This window comes from Gopherus flavomarginatus, chromosome 10, assembly GCF_025201925.1.
Source record: "Gopherus flavomarginatus isolate rGopFla2 chromosome 10, rGopFla2.mat.asm, whole genome shotgun sequence".
Taxonomy (NCBI): domain Eukaryota; kingdom Metazoa; phylum Chordata; order Testudines; family Testudinidae; genus Gopherus; species Gopherus flavomarginatus.
Genome location: NC_066626.1, coordinates 16,873,896 through 16,895,559, shown reverse-complemented (window position 1 = coordinate 16,895,559; position 21,664 = coordinate 16,873,896). Strand labels below are relative to the sequence as shown.

Sequence of the window (21,664 nt, the reverse complement as noted above, 5' to 3'; positions counted from 1 at the left end):
TCAAGTCAGTTGTAGAGCTGAGACTGGAACCAGAGAATTCTCACTCCCAGTCCATTTCTCCTGCCACTGGACAACACTCCCTCCCCTTATTTATATAGCAGGAGACTGGTAGTTATCATCACTTGGGAACCACTACCCATTACCGCTGGCTGCATGCAGATGGAAAGCCACTAAACAAAGCGCCTAAGGGAAAGAAGGTAAAACATGCAAATCAGAGGGACATACCGTATTATATTTTGTGAAATCCAATTTAAAGAGACATGATGTGTTTTACAAATGCTGTGGAATAATGCAGATTTGATAGAGAGTCAGTGGGGTGAGGGAGTGTTATTTTAAAGGTATCACAGATTAAACAGTTTTGAGGAGCGCAAGGTACTAATGCTCTCCTTCTTTTAAGATAGAATGTAGTACTAACCAGATTGAGCTGCTGATAGATTGTAATAAAATTATCTTAGTCTTCAATGCTGTGCAAGTCAAACTCTCCTCCCACTACACCGTGACACAGCTGAATAAGTGCCAAATCAAGAGTTGCCTCAAAGCCGTGGCTTTGGTTAACTGTACTTGCAGTCAGAACTCCTCCAACATAAGTAAGAGACTCTGGGCCAAGTTTAGTCTTGGCCAAAACAGAAGCAATTTATGTTGTTGTTGAATTTTAACCCTTTATTTTCATATCCTGATTTCTGGCTGAGCATGTTGAATGCAACTGCTTAGCAATCACTGCTAACAAGCTGTCTTTTGGAATAACCTTTTTCATTGTACCTTGTCTAACTGATGTATCTAGAAGGCTCATTGACTCATTCACTGATTATTGGCATAAAGGACTTCACCATTAAAAACAATCTGTTATGAAACTTTCTGAAAGAAGTACCAAATGTATAGCAGAAGAGAGTGCTGAGGTTATTGACTATTAAGACCTACCCTCATAGTTGATGCAGCCATTAGAGTCTTCCTGTCCTTTTAGCAGTTCTTCTACTTCTTCCTCCGTCATCTTCTCCCCTGAAGCACAGACAGAATTGGGTTTGCTTCCAGATTCCATAGACTCTCAGAAATCATGTTAAACTTGCCTCCATGCATCCTCTTTGCTCTCTTGCTCAGTTATCATGAGTTCCTTCTAGCCTCAAAAATGTTTGTTTTTCAATTGTGGGTCACCTTTCCTTGTAAGGTCTCCATCCACATGCTCCAAAAGATTGTACTCACTATTCAATAAGACGTGGAAGCCTCTGCCATTGGTCAAATAACTTTGTCCCTGAAATCTACAGCATTGTCTCATGTCTTTTTTTCTTTTTTTAATCTATTAGACTGAGCCTAGAAATAGTAAAAATATTTTTGCCTTAGACTCTAGGCTGGGTTGTTAGTCCATTTACTGTAGAATACTCGCTAGTCTAACTTTGTAGTCCTATGCCGGTCTCAGCACTGATTGTAACACCCCTTCCCTCTCTGTCTTGTGCCCTGCAAACAACGCTCGCTTTTCTTCGTCCCTCACAGAAATGGAAATCTCTTACCCAGAGTAGCCAGTACATGACGGAGTTCAGCACCCATGACTGTGCCATTGCCCTCCTTGTCAAAGACACGCAGACCTTCAACAAAGTCTTCAAAGGTACCCTGTTCCTTGTTGTTGGCAGCTGCCTGCATCATGGGCAGGAATTCTTCAAATGTAATTTTCTTGGCATTCATCTCTGGAAAGAAAGTGTTCGTTATAACACTACTGGAGACAGAGCCGGTCTATAGAATTCTCCTGAATACCCATGCTGGAATAAGAAAGGCCATCCCATCTCAAGCATCCCTTCTTTCTGCATTCCCTCTGTTGGCTTTAATCCTGTTTCTTTCCCCATGCCTTTAACAATCCCACTGCCATATGGATTCAGTTGTTACTATCATGGAAGTTCCAGTTAAGGTTACAGTCTGGTGTTTGTTAAGACCACTGTTCCATCCTTCTTTTCACTTTTTTAAAGGTGATATTCTTTTGGAATGGAAGGTTTCCAGCCAGGGGTGGGTTTTGGCGTGGGCAGGAAGAGTGTTCTGGGAGCAGGGCTGCAGGACACAGTACTGTGAAGATTCAGGGCAGCGCTGCAATTGATACCCCAGCCCTGCCTTGGCCTGTGAGTTTTACGGTGCCCTTCTTAGGGGCACAGCACAGAATCACCTCCTCTGTGCTTAAGTTTCTCAATATGCACAAGGGGAGAAAACACCACTCACTTTTGCACAATGTTTACATATTAAGTATAATTGAAAGAACCGATTGGTGCTTTTGGTTGATAATTTTTTATATTTGGAGCCCAAGATCCAGTGTCCTTGGAGTGCGGTTACATAGTCAAGGGCCAAATGGAATTAAAAATAGAGCGCAAAGCAGTAACTGTAACAATTTCCAAATGGTGAGGCGCTGAGCATTTAGACCCCAATCTTGCAAACTGCTCTGCTTCGGCATATCCCCTTGGCCTACCGCGGGGCTTGAGACAGAGTTGTCAGCCCAGAGCTCATTGTGAGATTACGGGCTCAATCAGGAAATTCCACAAGGAAAGGATGTTTCAGTGACATTAGTTTCCCCTCTTCTTCACCTTGAAAATCCTGTGTGTATTGTGATGTAAAATGAAAGCTGACATGTAATAAGAGAACAGATTCCATGTATTCCGTGTGCAATGAGTCCAAATTAGTGTAGCTGGAGTAAGCTAATCTTATTATAACATTAATGCTAGTCAGTTTGCATTTAATGTCAAAGGCCCCAATTCTGCAAAGATACAAGCATCAGGGCCGGATTAACTTTTTGTGAGCCCAGCACCAAACATATTTGTGGGCCCCCCTGGGGAATGATTGTAAAAGGGGCCAGGGGTAAAAGCAGAGTGGGGCAGGAGCTAGGGTTGGTCTCTGGAGCAAGGGAGGGGTCAGGGGTAAACTGCAAGCGCAGCAGGGCTGTGGAGGTGGGGTGAACAGGATCCCCCTGCCCACATAGAGCGGGTACCTACCTGGTTCTAGCCCATTCTCTTCGTCTCTCTCTGCACTGAGCTGCCCCTCCTCCCACAGCAGTAGGACAGGTTCTCTTCCAGCCCTCAGGGGCGGGGGCAAGTGGTGGGTGGGCTAGAGAGTGGAGAGGAGCTAGTGGGCAGGGCCATGTCTGCTGTACTGCCCAGGTAGGTTGGAGACTGTGGGGATCAGTTGACACAGTACCCAGGGCAGGTGCAAGGATATTTTGCACCCTAGGCGAAACTTCTACCTTGCCTCCTGCCTCCCGGAGCATCGCTTATTATAAATTTTCAAAAATGAATACAGTGGAGTCACATCTTGCACGGGGGTTAGGAAATTGTGGGTAAGAGGAAAATCGCATATAGTGAAAATTACCATAAACTACAGTATACACTAGAGCAGGGGTCCTCAACCTACGGCACGTGTACCAAAGATGGCATGCGAGCTGATTTTTTTTTTTTAATGGCGTGCTGCAGGTCCCAGCCACCGCTGAACTGCTGCCGACCTGGAGTTCCGTTTACTCAGCTGCCAGCTGGGGGCCCAGCTGGCGACTCCGCTCAGTCTCCTGCCGTTCTCCCAGGCCAGCAGGAGGCTGAGCGGGGCCAGTGGCCGAGACCCCGGCTGGCAAGGGGCCGGCAGCCAGAACCCCAGATCGTCAGCGGGCTGAGCAGGGCCAGCGGCCAGGACCCCAGCTGACAGGAGCCGGCCCACTGCTAGCCCTGCTCAGCCCGCTGCCGGCTGAGTGAACAGAACCCCAGGTCGGCAGCAGGCTCAGTGGCAACCAGGACCCGCAGTCTGCCATTAAAAAAATATCAGCTTGCGTGTTGAGGATCCCTGTTCTAGTGTAAATGAAAATAAAGTGAGGTACCTTTATTGTTTTTGTAGTCTAACTTATTTTTCCACAGACCACTTGAAAATCATGGAGGGTCTCGACAGACCACTTAATGATCATTCCAAATATTGTAAAAAAATGTTTGGAGGCAGGGTCTGGCCAGGAGCTAGGGCAAGGGAGGGGGCTCAGGCTTGGGGCAGGAGATTGGGGTGTGGAGCGCTTATGTGGGGCAGCTCCTGTTTGGTTCTCAGGATGGAAGTAGGGATGTGGGGGTGGGAGTGCAGGTTTCAGGGCAGGGGCTGGGTATGTGTGAGGGGGGATGCAGGAGTGGGGGCTGGGGAGGTGTAGAGGTTCAGGGGTCAGGACAGGGGGCTAGATGTGTGTGAGGGGGTGCAGGGGGCTGTGTGGGGGGTGCAGGAGTCAGGGCAGGGGTCTCGGGGTATGTGAGGGGGTGCAGTGGTCATGGTGGGCAGGGGGCTGGGGGCGTGGGCTGGGGTTGCAGGGGTGCTCATGCAGGGGGCTGGAGGGAGTATGCCCCAATTCCAGCCCCTTCCCCAAGGCCTCACCCCCACCTCCTCCTCCTCCTCCTCCCCACTCCCGCCAGCAAGCAGCTGATTGGCGGCGGTGGGGGGTGGGAGGGAACATAGCACACTGGAAAAGAGGTGGGGGAGGAGCCAGGCTGCTGCTGGCAGAGGCTGCCGCGGAGCCCCAGCAGCGGGCAGCATCAAGCTTCTCTGACCCCACAGGAGAGAGCAGGGGCCAGAGAAGAGTAGGCCAGGGCCCCTTTCAACCATGGGCGTGGCACCATTGTAAATCAGGTATTGACAAGCATGAGTCTAACATTAAGGAGTAGTCCTGTTAATTTCATGTTACTCACATACTTAAGTCTCTTTGGGATCAGAGCTAAGATTTGTTTTCCTTTTGTCAATCTGGAAGAGTTCAGTTTGCCTATATTACAGACTGCTGGCTTTGCTACCAGAGCTTGTTAATTTAAAAGTCTCATGAACACGTACCCCCAGCCACTGTGACCAGGGCCATTTCCTCATTAGGCGCCTACAGACTGTAGGATAGTTACCTTCCTTGCTGGGGTTGCCCAGGATCTTCTTGATCTCACTATTTGTAGGGTTCTGTCCCAGAGCACGGATGATGTCACCAACCTGGTTTAAGACAATCTTGCCTTCACCTGTCCTGTCAAAGAGGAGGAAGGCATCCTTGTAGTCTGAAAGGAGAAGATGAGAGGGTGAGATGAGATGGGTAGCTCAGTGTTAACTAGCCAGTATTGACCAAGACACGGGGCCAGATTCTCTGCTAGTGTAACACCATTGAAGTTAATGGAGTTAGACTGCAGAGACTTTGGCTCATGGTCTTAAGCAAAACTTTACATCCTATGACATTTTAGTATCACTATTTTTAATCTTCTGTCCACCCTTCATCTCTTTCCTGGTTCTAATAGCCAACAGTAGTTTTGTAATTGCCCCATGTGTTTACCTTAAGTGCTGCCAAAGAAGACTGGCTATGTTAAGAAACTTGTCCATGAATGAAGACACTTATAGCCAGCCTATCATTGGAAAGTAAAAAGTTCTTGAATAATCTGTTTGATTTTATTTCACCAAGGGGATGAAAACTTTTTGCAAAAGCTCCTTGCAGTACAAGAGCTCTGTCTGCTTTGAAGAACACAGGCTGTGCTTCAGCAGTGTGGCTGTTAACATGAAATCGGACGCATCTGAAATTTACCCCTTGCCTTCTCTCACAATGTTGTATTGCTATGAAATGTCTCTCCACATCTGTCATTTCATATTCTATCACACCCATCCTGGGTGGGTCATTCCCATATGACAGATACCCAAGGAGTCTGTCTTTCTTTCTTTGGCAGCCCTTGTATAGTTTTTTATGCCAGTACATTCTAACTGAATAAAATCTGTCCCGAGATGACAGATGTCCATTTATTTTCCAATTGCCAGTTGAGACCTTGGCACACCAACACTTTTTCCATTAAAAATTAATGTGAAAAATCCTGTTCACAGCATTCTCAGTCTTCATCTTCAGCTGCTATGCTCTGCTTTAATAGCATTGTGATAAAGAACTTAGCTAAAGATCCATCACAGTTGACTGTTTTGTCAGGGTCTATGCTAAAGATCTACTATAATTTAACAGCCAAAAGTTTGACCATCCTGTGTGTTAAGTGCAATGTGGACTAATTATGTATTTCACTACAGCAGCTTATTCATTTTGAAAACGCATTTTGGAGGAAGGCTTTGATTGTACTGTATATAGGTGGCTGTTCTTTCTGCCTTGGGACAGACTTGGGTCCATAAGCCAAGTGCCAAATTATGTCTTCATTCATCTTTCTTGGGGGCACGTGAAACTGATGTATTTTGGTGCTAGCTCCATATACAGTCTACCTGGAGGAGTCTTGTCACCCAGTAAAACTGCTGATGCAGTATGTGGTTCTGTTAGACTGTAATATAACACGTCTGGAATTAATCCCCTTACTGTCTGACGCGTTGAGACCTACAACACATTGCTGCTAGCCCTCTCCCCTTACTCTCCTTTTACAGCAGGCTATACAATTTGGACCTTTTAGATTTGTACAAAGCAGCATCTTGCAATCTACAGACTTTGTATTGGCTGTTTCCGAGAGGTGGAAGTCAATGGAACTTGACCGATTTATGCCAGCTGATCTGGCCCTTCATCTTGTGTTTTAAAGATATTTATCCAGACCTAAGTTTAAAAGGTGACACTTTTTTTTTCCTTTAGCAAGAACACACAGAGTGTTCCAAGACCAAATTTTTTCCTCTCTTGATTTTTTTAAATCTAAAAAGGATTTAATATTCATTGACGCAGCTTCCCAGTTCAGTGAAAAGGGCCCAATTCAAAGCTCTCACTGACACTTCTTTCTCCCCATTGTTCCTCCACTGAATTCTATGGAGCCTGTCCTGATTTATACTGGTGTAAGCAAGTCCAAAATCTGGCCCTGAATAGTGTTATGCTCAGCTGTGATTCTGTAGCAGGCCTGAATAGTTGTAATGGGTAGGGTTAATGTATTCCAAATGAGTTCTTCTGTTTCCCAAGTGGCCTTTAATTGCTCCATTACTTGGATCAGTCATCACAACTTTGCAACAGCTGGCTACTTTGAAATAGCAGGATGGAGGCTGGAAAAGCTGCTGCTTTGTTATATACATGCATTCTAGTTGATACAATTTTTCCATAACCATTCCCAATCCCTTTGTGAAAGTTCCCCAGTTATAATTAGAGACGAGTCCAAATCAACCCACTTAATGATCAGGAGTGTTTGGAACCAGGGGGCCTAGTTCTGACCTCACGCTGGTGTAACTCAGTTGACTTTAATGGTAAAACCAGAGTTAAATGAGAGTAACTGAGAGCGGAATCAGACCTTGGAAGTTCAGATTGAGACTTCATGATTTAGGTCAGTCTCTTTAGCTGAAAGCTCTGTTGAATTTTCCCTTTCTGTGACTTGATTTCTAGTTGGTCCTTTGTCCCTTTCCTCAAAACAGAAGCTAGTCACAGCAGGGATCAAATTCATTTCATACTGGGTTTTTGCTGCTGTTAGCCTACATTATATTATGTAACATAACCAAAATGTATCCATTAGGATATTTAAAAAACACCCCTGGAGCAGATTTTAGGCTCTTCACAGGGGAATTTCTAAAACATCAGGATTTGAGCCAGACTGCTTTAGGAAGACTACAGGTTTAACTGAATAATCCCGTACCTTGCTAGCTATTGATATAGAAGCAGGAAATACAGCAGCAAGCAAAGGATAGCAATACATACAGATTATTATACGCACCAGTATACATGGATAATTTGCTAACTATTTCCATGCTTCATAAGTGTATTTACTTATGAAATGTATGTACAATATAGCTGTCTTTTTTTCCCCCATATCATCTCCCAGCCAAGAGTGACAAGCAGGTTTTTCATAGAGCTTTTTAATCTTCCATTAATGTAAATAACAATCCAGTGTAACTGCAGCTAAATTAATTTTGCAGCTTCGCTTTCCCCCTCTCCTGGTGTCAGCCTAGTTCCTTATGGTTAAAAACTGCTTCTCCCATCCATTTGACACATCAATGGCATGCTTTGAAGAAGATGTACCAGGTACAGCTGGCAATATCAGAGGTCCTCTTGGGTCTGCGTACCTGGCAGATTAGGCAGAATGTAAGCATTCAGATAAGTGACCTGGAAATCTAGGGTCAGATCCTTAGCTGGTAGAAGTCAGCATGACTCCCATGTCATCAGCGGTGCTACTGATTTATATCAGCTGAAGATCTGGCCTCCTATCTTTCTTAAGGTTAAACTTTATTAGAATGCATGTGCAGATATATTATTGGCTGTCTTGTAACTTACCATCCTGCTGCTCCTTGGAGAACTCGATCTGTTGGAAAGAAATCAATCACAAAAATAGCTTTTAAAAAAAGGAGGCGGGGGACCTGTTGGATTTTAAAGCATCCAACTACCTCCATGAATCATCTTTCAAAGGGGCAAAAAAATTAGCTTGTTTGTCCAATTCTCAGGAGTAGCTCGAATACCAACAGGGCTAGCAGTGGAGAAAGTTCTTGTTAGACTAGGGTACATCTAGTATTTGGTAGTGTGTTACCTCAGTACTACGGCAGTTAAATTCCTGTTCCACTTACCAGCAACCTGGTCGGCACTGAAGGACTGCAGTTGGGAGGGAAAAGAGAGAAGAAAAAGAGAACTAGTACTGTTGAAAATGCATTGACAGAAGAAAGAAAATAACACAAGGTATCTGAGAGTTCTACCATCCCTGTCCTGCCGAATGTAACTGGGCCATGGCAAGTCATATTAGCAAGTGTCTGCTTGGGTTTTTTTGTTTGTTTTTTGTTTTGTTTTTTTAAAGCATCATAAGACTATTTAAAGATTCTGTTGAAATGTATGTCTAGGGCAAAACCAGGACTGCAGCTTAAGCAATGAATCAAGCGTCTCTTAATAAACAGAGAAGTTGTTAATGTACTTCCAGGCCATTTATTATTTTACTACCGACATACAGCATTAAGATCATTTGATGTATCATTGCTTAACCAGCAGCTCAACATTAGGATTACAAATAAACCTATACATTAAAGCCTCTTTGTTTTTAAATTAGTTGTTTATCAGCACTTTGTTCCTAAGGTGGTAATTTATTATACGGTTGCTTTGCAACCACATCAGAGTGCATCATACACAAAAAAAAAAAAAATTAGCATATAATACTGCCATAGTATCTATTCAGTGTAAAGTTATAGGAACTACCCTGCTACCGCTAACCAGTGTAAGAGACCAGACCAACTGGACAGCCTAGAGAATCCATTAAGCTTCATTTTTCCCCCAAGGCCAAAATAAAACTTTAAAGATTCCTGCTTGCTTGGCTTCCTCCCTCAAACTAATCACTTTTTCTGGCCTTCTTTCCTCCTACCACTAAACCAAACGAAGCTAGATACACGCATTAAAATGATTGGCTCACTGTTAAGAATTATATTTCCTGTGGACCCACCATGATTGAGATGGTTGGAAAAGAAGAAGAGCAGATAGGCTGGAAGAATTGGCCGAGGGCTTCTTGAATCCCTGAAAGAGTGGTCCTTCCCCCCTCCCTTTTCTTCTTCTTATATATGTGAAGGGTGTGACATCACAACCAGCTCAAGTGTCAGAATGAAGTGGCCACTCCCCCTGTAGAGTTCTTTAGCTTTCTTAGGGCAAAGGGATAGATCCATTTCTTGACAGACGTTTTACTGGGGTTATTTTTAGGTGGCCAGAAAGGGGCAGGGAGTGACAAGATTCAGTGAGGTTTGACTCTTGTCAGCACTTTCTAGAGCTGTAACGTAAGGAAGGAATATTCCTTCTCAACCTACTTCGGGCTCCTCTTTCTGAGGAGCTCCTATTTGTTCCACAGGCTATAAAGTCAGCCACAGAGAGGGAGGAGCTCTGTGTTTGTCCATCTGGCTGGTTTAACATTTTCACATACAGATCCTTGACCCCCTAGGAAGCTGTGGGTACTTGAACTGGCTGAGGTTTTCCAGCCAGCAGACTTGGTGCCTGTCCCGAAGCCCATTGAAATCAGTGGAAAGACTCCTATTGACTTGAGCTGGCTTTGGATCAGGCCTTTCTTATGCCAGTGTGGTGCTGCAGCTGGCCATTATGATGTGAAAAGAGGACTGGTCTGTAGAACTATTATTGGTTTAGTTCTGACTTTAACAATGTAAACGTTGATTCTGAATGGCTAGCTGATCCACCTTGTCTTCCCTTTAAAGGCTGACTTGACCTACTGAGCCCAGCATCTCGATAAACATTTTTAATGGAAAAACTATCAGAATGTTTGGACTCCTCCTATTTCTGAGGCTGTAATTGAAGTTAATAGTTTGCATACCAATGGGTAATTCATTTTTAAGGAACTACAGATTTCCCAGTCTCTGCTTCTATTCCCTGTTCTACAAGACTCCTTTATGCACAGCAGAGTGAAGCCAGGTTGGGGCTTGCATGGCTGTACTAACCCCTTCCTAATGACATTACGGGATGTGATGGACATATGTAGTATGTTGTCTGACCCACTAATGTGGAGGGAATGGGCAGACTAGATGGTTCATTTTTCTCTGACTCGTTGGTATCTGTAGGGCATAAAGAAAACATTAAGGGGCTATGTGACCCTAAACCCCTAAAATTATATTTCCTGACTGATAGTTTTATTTCAGAGCTGGAGAAAGGTGACATCAGGCCAAAGGTTCCCCCAGTGCCTTCGACTGTGTGGAAAATGATGTTTGAGAGTGTGAGGAAAGAAAAGACAAGGGGGGAGAAATCAACCTGATGAGATTCCACCCACCCACAGGAGCAATGATGGGTTGGAGCCTCCACCACTGAGTGGGGAAGGGATCCCTCTATCTATCCAGGAGGAAAACAGAAAGCAAATTGTATAGTTCCTTTGTGGGGAGAGGGTCTGCTGCTGATGGGAGTGCGGGAAGCTCGGGAAGGTTTTGTTGTATTGCAGGGGGAATTAATACACTTTCCCCAGTGATGGGGATGAGGGTCTGAGTAAGATGTATGGAGAGATCAAAGGAACTGAACTGTGGTCACTTTACTCAACAATATTAATAAGTGAATAGATAACTGTCTAGATATAGATGAAGGATTTTAACACCAAAAAAGGGAAGGACACTGGTTAGGTCAGGGGTTCTCAACCTGAGGTTTGTGATCATCCACTCCAATGTGGGAGATCCCGACTAAGTCCCAAATTGAGAGAGTGGGAGTGCAAAAGGGGATGCAGCGTAGAAAAGGTCAAGAACTACTGGTGCAGTGTTACAAAGAGGAGGTGGGGGTAGGGGTTTTAGAGTGCATGAAAAAGAGCAAAGGAAAGTCCTAACACTGGGGTCTGTTTGATTGGGAAATACCCTCCTCAAGGCACAAGGGGAGCCCAGCCACTTAATTAATTTTAAATCCAGATTGGACAAAGTGCTATCAGAACAAACCTGAACTGGCCAATGGGGGGTGGACAGATGAACTACACCAATGCAATAGGCCATTTTCATTCCTAATGCCTGAGATATTCTCTACAGGCACAATGGCTGCTAAGTAGCATATTTGCAGGGTTTGCTTTTTTCTGAGTTCCTAGGAATAAAAAATGACTATTGCTATGAAAGCAGGGAACCCAATGCCCTGTGGCCTACTACTGTGCAAAGCCATTTACACTAGTGCAAAATGAGGGAGAAACACTACCATTGTTTATCTGGTCGCACTTGCTTTACATTCACTTTGCACAGGGATAAATGCCTGCACAAGATGAAAAGCCCTAGAGGATGAGGCTATGTGGAGAGTCTGTGGAGAGTTCATCTACTCCTCCTGTGTCCCCCCCACTTTTGGGGGCAGGATCCATCCCTTTGTTATATTGATGTACAGTGCCTAGCAAAAAGGAGCCCTGATTGCGGCCACTAGAAATTAAGGGCTGGTCTACAATGGAGACACTGCAGTTGCACTGCTGTCGCGCTTTAGTGTAGACGCTATCTGCCCTGACAAGAGGGGTTTTCTCAATGGCATAGGTAATCCCTCTCCTTAAGAGACAGTACCTAGGTCAATGGAAGAATTCTTCTGTCAATTTAGCACTGTCTACATGGGGACTTTGGTCAGCTTAACTATGCTGCTCAAGCGTGTGGATTTCACACCTCTGAAATCTAATTTTCTAGTATAGACCAGGCCTAATACAAGACAAATAACAATGAAGTCCAATGGCCACGAGTGACACTGGTTTTCCACCAGCATGATTTCATTGATTCCAGAAGTGTTAAGGTGTGGAGACACCAACTCATAAAACTCCGAGACATTGAAATGGCTAGAAGAGGATTTGATAGGCAGTCCATCATTGTAGTTCAAAATGCCATGTGTCTGGCAATTGCCTACCATATGCTGAATGTCTCAGAGGAAGTTCTTAAGCCCTCAGAATATATTAATTGTTCAACATCATATATGGGGTGTGGGGATTTCACTGGACATCAGCTGGCAATCTGCTAATGCCCTGTAGCATGATAACCGATCACCAATAAAGTTTGACACTAACTGGTGTATCTGCAAATACTATCCTCTCGACTGCACTTAATTGTCAGATACACAGAAAAGATTACATGCCTGACTGAAGCCACAGTAGCCTCACTAAAGAGCAGGGATCTGATTCTCCTTGCAGTTACACTGGTATCAAACTGGCATAACTCTGTTAACTTCAGTGGAGTTACTTCTCATTTACTTCTCATCACCAGTTCAAGGGAGAGGAGAATTAGGCCCAATGGATTTAGCTCTCTCTGTCTTTTATTTGGGGAATAAACATCAGGAGCAGATTAATGCCCAAGAAACAAAGGTTCTGGTTTTATAACAAGTCCCTGGTAATACAATAAAAGAAGGAAATAAAAATGAATGCATCCGATTATGGCCTTTATAAATATAAAAGGTCACATATATCCTTAAATCTAAATGGACTTAAGTACAGGTGAATTTATTTTTTAAAGTCTTTGCATGCAAAGTCAGAAATACATTACAATACTGACACGGCTACAACACTGCACATTATAATTCTTGGCAGTTATGGAGCAACTTTTGGATGAAGCTAACTAATTAATTCATTTGCAGTCCTAAAATGCCTGCAAGCGAAATGTGGTACAGCTGCAGTGTTGATGGTATCATTCTGAATAGATTCCATTAGCTTTCCAGAGGGAAGAAGAATTCATTTGGGCTAATTTGTAAAAGTGTCCCTTTTCTAATTGCATTTGGCACTCCATGAAAATCTAGTGGATGTGAGTAGGAAATTCAATGCTGTTGACATCTAGTGATAGTCTCAAATAGATTAGTTGTTTTAATATGCCTCCCAGTGGTCATGTTAGTATATTAACGTTACTTGAGCTATTGCTGCTTGACATTAAAGTACTGTGTAATAGAGCTGGTCGGGAATTTGTTGACAAAAAAAAATTGTGTCAGAAAATGCTGATTTGTTGAAACCAAAACTTATCATGGGGAAGGTTCACATTTGATATATTTCTTGACATGTAAAAATTTTGAAAAAATAGCTGAAATGTTTTGTTTTGACATTTTCAAAATGAAAAATTCCAACTTTCCCATTCAAAATGGCTTTGTAATTCAAAATGTAAGCTAATGCTAATATAATTTTTTTAAAGTTAAATTTGAAACAAAACTCTTTTTTAATTTTTTTTCACGAATTTTCACTTTGTGAAAACTTTTGAGATTTTTGTGTTTTGTCCCCGTTTAGGATGTGAAAATTTTTAAAATCTTCACTTCCCCCAGCAGCTGTCCTGTATAACAAGCCAGACAGTTGAAAGTTGCTATTTGGTGACTAGTGTAAGATCCAAATATAACATCAGGGAAGTTGAGGGAGAATTTGTAGCTGTGGCTATTTCAGATCTCCTTACAGATTACTTGTTTCTTTACTACTCATTGGCTAAATAAGTAACGTTCCTTCAGCTAGCTGATGTGAGCTCAGCTCATTCTTTTAGCTTCTCTCCCAAAGGGTGTTACAATAATATTCCAGTGAGTGGAGCTGTTTCAAACTACTGATTTGCTTTAATTGCTCTTATCAGCAAAACAGGCAATTTTGAATTTTGGACAATTTAGCCCATTGTGTAATTTGCCTTAATTTCCATTATTCTTGGCAAAAAAAAGTGATAAATGTCTTCAGAAGTTCACAGTTGGCACTGGTCTCTTGTTTTAAACACCACTGAAGTATGCAATTTGTGCGTCATGGCACAAACTATTTTTCAGGTTAGCAAACATGGGAATGAGAGATTTGCTACAAGTAAAGCCAGGTTTCACCTACAAGAGGCTCCTTGCACAGGTGAAATTATGAAAAATCTGAGTTGAACTCATCCCCCCCACCACCCCTCCAAATAGTATTGTCAGATAAACTTTTGTTTTGGCAAAAGTAGGTAATCCGACACGTCACCAGTAGTGAACTTTGTTTTTCACATGACGGGATTTCAGAATTTGATTCTGATGTCCAGGTTATCCTCTGCATTAAAGCCGCTTTGTGCAGTGCTACTAGACTTACAGCTGGCATAGAGAATCCTCTGTGGGTATAAAGCAGTTATAACCTGATGTGTGGGTGTGGGAAAGGGCTTGGCTGAGTCTTCCCTGCCCCACAGTGGTCCCTATATGCTGCAGCATCCCCATGGTCAGATTTATGTCAGGGGACTGGCTTGATGTGGAGCCAGCATAGGATTGGGGAGTTCAAAAGTAGCTTAGTCACCTTTGAACATCCCCTCCCCTCATCCCAGCAAGTAGCACTAGGCACTAGTGGCCTGATCCGATATACAACTGAGTCAGTAGCAGTTTTTTTCATAGACTTCAGTGGGCATTGGATCAGGTCTTTCCTGACGACCTGGACAAAGAGTGCAGAATCTACTAGTTGCAAAGGAAATCCTGAGCTGCTATTAACATTCCAGTTCCTTAATCTGCAGCACCAAAGGCAGTGAGTCTGCACTGTAGACTCTCTCACTCAACTAGCATTTGCAATCACATTAACCACGTAGTGGTTGGTGTACTGAAGTTCTCCACCCTAGATGCTTTCTGTCAATGCATTTAGCAGTTACCTCTCTTGTTATACCCCTGGCAATGTCCATTCAGAGACGACCTGCTTGAGTAGTAAATGCAACAAGAGATAAAGAAAATTTGAAAAGCAGTTTATACCATCTTATGAGTCATCTGTAAAAATAAATTCACAGTTCACATCCATGCGACAGGTTTTCTCATGCGTCATGCAGTAACCAGTTCCCTAGGATGACTTTTTTTTTTTTTTTAATTTGAAGATGTGTAGTATAATAATGCTTACCAGGCTGGGGTTTCAGACCTGATAATGTCATGTTTGGGAAGCCATGTTTCCAAAACAGATGTCATTTATAATGCTATAGCAGCAGAGAGCCTGATTTTCCATTCAGAGATTGGAGATCCTGGGACTGGTTCTCCGTTGCCTTGAACCTTATGTAGGGAGTGCTTGTATAGTACTACCAGAGAATGGTAGCATTTTACACTCACATTGCACAAATGTAAATGATGACATAGGGTGCAAGAAAATGGAGACTCAAGCCCAGAGTCTCCAGCACCTGGATACAAAAACATTGAAGTTGGGAGCTATGCTGGTTTGCACCAGCTCAGCATCTGGCTCACTGATTGCTGACACACTCTTGGAGGGGCATTTACAATTATAATGAAGTCAGAACACTAAGGCAGGTGAAGATGAAGCTGCACAAATAGAACTCCCCCTACCGGCCAAAAGGGCCAAAATCTGTCCTCGGTAGGAGAGGGTTGCCGAGTTGGGCACAGTGGGTATATCAAACAGCATGTTGGCAGTTCTGCACTTTCCTGAGGACTAGGTACAATATGTACAGTTTTTCCATTTTTTTTGCAGTGTAATAATATACAAGACAATAATTTGATTTTATCCAGCACCTGTTATACTTTAGATAGCTCAAAATGCCTTTCAAGTAACTTAAGTACCACTACTGCAAAGACTGTAATACCATGCCAGTGAGTGTACATGAGCAAAGCATAATGTTATGCTGCACATCTTAAACCACGATTCAAGCCTTGTTTTCATTGGAATGGCTAGGACAGAAAATATTTGATGTAGCAGAAGCCTACTCTTTGTATTTAAGCAGTCTGGTTGGTTATGTTTGTTTTACGGCATATATTCTCCTTTTGAGAGAGAGAGCATGAATCAGCTAAAATACCTCTACTCACCCAGGCCCAGATCCACAAAAGTATTTAAGCTCCTACTTCCACTGCAGTAACTGAATATTGAATATCTGTCCTCACATCCATGACTGCAAGGTTGCTGATATTCTTATGGAATTGACAAAACGTGACATTCTTTTCCTTAATCACTACTGGTTCCTTTTGTGCACACTCTTGTAATTCTCATACGCATGCATCATCACTGAGTATCTCTGCCTTAGCGTATACATTCATATTATGTTTGCGATATCAACCTGTACACCTGAAAATAAAATCATAAGTGCGGTAGTGATAAAAACTATAATAAAACTCCATCATTGAAAGGTTTTGGGAAACGGGGCTACTGAATATTTGTTGCTCTCTGCATGGAGACAACTAGAACTTCCATCATCTGAGCTGGAACAAAGTATATCCTCATCTTCCTAACCCTACTTCCTCCATTTTTTCCCAACCTTTCTCCCCTCGGTCATCATATGCTAACCTGCTGTCAGTCAAGAATGGGGCAGAGCTTAAGGAATATTCCCATTTTAGACCAACATCAGTGCTAATCAATTCTGTAGTCGATAGGTGGTGCTACAAAGCAGTAAATTTGGCACCAGCCCCAGACAGCTCAAATGAGCTGCTACATATTTGCCTTTAACTGAGTTAATGCAAGATGAAAGGACTGCTGAGGTTAAGGAATGGGGCGAAATGTGTGCCAAGGTTTTCAAAAGGGATTTTTGGGTGCTTTAATTTTCAGGTGTCCAGTTTAGAACATCTTAAAGGGGGCTGGTTTTTAGAGGGTGGGTGCTCAGCACTTTCTGAAAGCCAAGCCACTTTGAGGTCTCAGATAAGGTGCCCCAAAGTCACTAGTCATTTTAAAATAATACTTACTGTATCTGATGCATTTTTAAAGCAATAAACATCTGTCAGCTTCTGCTTCTTGGCTGTATCTGCTATTTGGGGCTTAGTTTTGCAATAAAGTAGGACGCTCAGGTTTTTCATAAGTTCTTGTTAAGAGTCTATGTGGCAGGGATGGCTCCAGGCCCCAGCATGCCAAGCACGTGCTTGGGGTGGCATGCCGCGGGGGGCGCTCTGCTGGTCGCCGGGAGGGCGGCAGGCAGGCCGCCTTCGGCAGCGTGCCTGCGGAGGGTCCGCTGGTCCCGCAGCTTCGGTGGAGCTGCAGGACCAGCAAATCCTCCACAGGTACGCTTGCAGGAGGTCCACCGGAACCGCGGGACCGGCGACCGGCAGAGCGCTCCCTGCGGCATGCTTCCGTGCTTGGGGCGGCAAAATGTCTAGAGCCACCCCTGCTAGGTGGGAATTCTTAATGATAGAAGTATTCTTTTAGCTGAGCAGCTTGAAGGACAAGGGTGCCATGCTCTTCCTGACATCTACCCTGTTGAACTAGAAGGAGACAATATGTTCTTGTGATTAAGGCACTAGACCAGGGGTCAGCAGCCTTTCAGAAGTGGTGTGCCAAGTCTTCATTTATTCACTCTAATTTAAGGTTTCGCGTGCCTGTAATACATTTAAACGTTTTTAGAAGGTCTCTTTCTATAAGTCTATAATACATAACTAAACTATTGTTGTATGTAATGTAAATAAGGTTTTTAAAATGTTGAAGAAGCTTCATTTAAAACTAAATTAAAATGCAGAGCCCTCGGACCGGTGGCCAGGACCTGGGCAGTGTGAGTGCCGCTGAAAATCAGCTCACATGCTGCCTTCGGCACCCATGCCATAGGTTGCCTACCCCTGCGCTAGACTGACTCAAAGGACCTGTTTTTAATTCCTGTCTCTGCTACAAACTCCTTGTCACCCTGGGCAAGTCAAGCTTTCTATGCCTCAGTTAGAGGGAAATATTTCCCTGCCTCTGTGAGGTTGTTGAGAAGTTAAATACACTAATGACTGAGAAATACTTTGGTGGTAGGAGTCATAAGTATTTAGCAAGAGGGGAAGACAAAGAGGGAGACACTTGTAGGAGTGGAGTCTGTTGGTCAGAGCACAGAACTGGGGCATAGAAATGCATTAGATCCATTCCTATTTCTGTCACATATTCATTCTGTGGCTTTATGAAAGTCACCTAACATCTTTGACTCAGTTTTCACATTTCTAAAATGGGCACAATAATAATACATACATACCTCATACATGCTGCCTTATTAACATTTTTTATTTTAAAAAGGAGGAGAGCCTTTTTATAAGCAGTCAGGATTTTTTTTATTAAGGAGGAAAGATAGAATTCTTTTATTCTAAAACATAACAAGGCCGAGTATGAATGAGCCATACTATGTTACCAATAGCAATCAGACAAAATACAGAGCCGTTACTTTGTTACCAGTAACTATTTATCTCCAGTTAATACAGAGCTGTATGAGCAAAGAACGGGATTATGCTGAACTGCTGTGGTGCCTGAGAGTGCAACTTCCATTTTTTATATGGCAATACACTATTGTCTATTTATGCAAAGATAGTTTAGCTAAGATCACTGGGGTTGAAAATTCTATTTTCTCCTAATGAACTGGACACATGCAGCCATCAAAACAACTTAAATAATTTAGTAGAAAATCCATCCCAAATTTCTCCTAATAACTGGATGTTTGTAAAGTGAAAGGTTTAATCTAGTTTTAGAAAATATTACCAAAGATGGTGACCCTGTATTCTCATCCTCTATTATGACCATTCTGGGTATTTTAAAATGGCTTTCAATTTTTGTTTCATTGATCAGCTCAGACTCAATATTTGGAGGAATGTAGTAGGTGTGTATTATTGTATCCCATATGGAACTTTTTATTACTTAATATTGACTTAACATTTAAGGTCAGGCTGTGAAAATTAAAACTTAAAAGATTTCAATAAACAAATAGATCATCACATTGAAAGTGTCTGAATAGTCAAGTGTCAGGGAAATACCAAGCTGTATGTGTTGAGTTAACCTAAACAGAATTAATTATGGGGTTTTGCGGCTAAAATGAGAAGGGTTCTCAGAATTGTTTCTGTATCTTCTACACTTCTGTTCTCCATATTAGGCAGGATTTCTTATGTAGAGCTTCCCAAATTGGTAATCTGACAAGAAGCTTCCCAGGTAGGTGGGGAATGACTATTTATAATGTTGCTCAGAGATACAGGTTGATCTATCTCCTTCCTTTTCTCCATCTCCTCGTTCCCAAATACAGAATTCCTCCTTGCAGACAGTTCTCTTCAGAGTGTCACGTAAAAAATCAACAACATTCAATGTATCTTAATATTAGCATGCAAAAGCCAAAGAAAATATGAATTCAGATTAAACTGCAATCTAAGAAAAAGTTCTGGAAGGCTTTTCCTGTTTGTTAGCTTCACTTTGCAGCAACTAGCAAATTCTGAACAAAAACATGTAGATGAGAAATACAGTCACTGAAACATTTCCCTTAAAGGTTTTCTACCTCATGATCTCATTTACTATAGTATCAATGTTTGTAGTAGCAAAGCTAAAAGGAAATTGATAGAATTGCCAAAGTTGTCTTTTATGGAGGATAAGCAAAGCAGCTGTCAAATAAATGCACCCAGGACTAAAGAGACAACAGCTGCTTCCAAAAATTTGGAAAGGAGTTCAGAATGAAAGTTGCAAAGTAATGAATCACTTTGAAACGGCAGGAATGAAGGAGTGGAGTTTCTAGTCTTACTAATTCAGTTTTCTTGCATTTAATTGTGTGTGTCTCTCTTTTTCCATTAAAAATTCCTTACATGCAGCTCCACTGAATAGACAATGACTCAGGGCCAGGCTGATGTTGATAAGATAAAAGCTATACTGGCCACTAGGTTAATTTTTTTTTTTGAGCTTGCCAGGCTTTGCTTTTGCATTAAAATGTGTGCGATGCCTTCGATAGCTCCAGCAATGTAAATAACTAAAAAGCTCAGATAAATCAGAAAATCCCTTCAGGTTACTCATTCGTTTCACTGCTGTCTCACACCCACAAACAAATGCAAGTGTTTATTGCAGGGATCTGCTAAATTTTCCAGCTTGTGTTCTGGGAGCTCTTTCAGTGACCACACAAATTCAACCATTTACCTTGATACTCTTCAGATCAATTACTGGTTCTTTGGGCTTAGCTGGTTCTGGGGCAGGCGCTGGGGCAGGAGCTGGTGCTGGTGCTGGTGCTGATGCTGGTGCAGCTTTCTTAACTTCCTTCTTTGGTGCCATTTTGTTTGTTTAAAAAGTAAAGGACCCCAAAAAACCCTTCAAAGTGATTCCTGGATAAGGAGCAGTGGTCAAAATGATCTACAGCCCAGAGCCTTAGAGGAGGACCCAATGTGTAAAACACTAAAAGGTCATATATATATTTCACTTAGTGCCTAATACAATCTTGACACATGCAGCTGGATTGGACAGTTTGCTAGTAAGGGGGATGTCATTCTCACTCAGACTATAAATGGAATATAAAGGGTCAGGGCTACGTCAGATCACAGGACTTCAGTGGCCTTTTTTTTAAAGCCTCCCCTGCATTTTTTTTTAAATACATGAAAAGGAGAGAGAAATATGACAAAGATAGTTCCAGATCTCTTGTTGACATTCAAATACAGATTGACTTGTACTCTTTCTTGGTAGAATTTCAGTTCTGCTGAAGTAATAAATACCCCCCCCCCACACCCATGCCTATGTGTCATTATGAGAGGATTGTGTTTCAAGCTGGAATTTTTAATTTAAGGGTTGGGAAGATCACCAATTTCCATCCTCCTTGACCTCATTCCTGCAGTCCCCTTTACTCCTCCTCCGCTTCCTCCTTCTGCCAGAAAGTGCTGATCAAGGAAAGACTTGGCAGGTGTTTAAAAATAAAGCAGACGTATATGGAAACCCCTCAAGCTTTCAGCCACAGTCTCTCCCCAGAGAGAACAGCCCCTAAGAGCTCTCCTGCGGCTCTGCTTCTTCCTCCTTATCCTAAAAAACTATGATAAAGTTGTGTCTAAAATTCAAAATCGCTTCCTTTAATCCAATGTCATGTTTTAGCTGATGGACTGAGCCTCAGATAAAATGAAGATTCTCTGCATGATATGTTTTCCCATGCTGGTGCTTTCCCCCCTATTTATAATCACAAACTATTAATCAAAGGAAGCATTTATATTTTCTCTTCTAATTTAACTGCCCATCTTAAGTCTCTTATTTATCTTTCCGCACTTCAGTCTCCATAGAGACCTTTCCTCTTCCCATGCTCTCGGTTTCTTTCACTGTGGAGAAGATAACTGAGTTTTTGTTGGATTCCATTTATGCTTAATTCAATTACTTCACCTCCAAGTCCATAGAATTTAGAATTCCTGCAGCCACCTCAAGGGTAGAATATTTTTCTCCTTGTCTAGAAAAGTCCTGCTGATATAGGCTTCAGACTCCTGCAGTTTTATACTAATAAGTGCAAGGCTATTAAAAGAGCCATTATTTATGTCCTTGAGGATTCCAGGTTGGAGAGTGTTATAATTAGAAATCATCCAAGGCTCTTACAGAACCCTCCCAGCTCCTTGTCTCATCTTGTCAGCCATGCAAGCACTTACATTATTTAAAAATTAGACTTTCAGATAGATAAACGTACAGACGCACCAATAAGAAAACCAACAAAGAGCTGGCGGAGGTTGGCATTAGACCAGGACTTAGGAAATCTGGGGACAGTTCCTGGTGCTGCCATAGACCTCTGGTGT

At 42.6% G+C, this 21,664-nt stretch overlaps 1 protein-coding gene across 2 annotated transcripts; it reads right to left on the bottom strand.

Annotated features, from left to right (window-relative positions):
• Window positions 1-225: 225 nt before the first annotated feature.
• On the bottom strand, window positions 226-20,286 carry MYL1 (myosin light chain 1). 2 transcript variants are annotated; one of them, XM_050916219.1, is made up of 6 exons: window positions 20,049-20,286; window positions 8,159-8,186; window positions 4,866-5,009; window positions 1,503-1,676; window positions 919-996; window positions 226-279 (listed from the first exon to the last, which is right to left on the bottom strand). In XM_050916219.1, the coding sequence occupies exons 1-6, from the start codon at window positions 20,178-20,180 to the stop codon at window positions 251-253; spliced, it is 585 nt and encodes a 194-aa protein (XP_050772176.1). In that variant the 5' UTR covers window positions 20,181-20,286; the 3' UTR covers window positions 226-250. The 2 variants fall into 2 exon arrangements, with proteins under 2 accessions (XP_050772176.1, XP_050772177.1); XM_050916220.1 differs by lacking the exons at window positions 8,159-8,186; window positions 20,049-20,286 and adding exons at window positions 8,446-8,470; window positions 9,303-9,389.
• Between the last annotated feature and the right edge of the window lie 1,378 nt (window positions 20,287-21,664).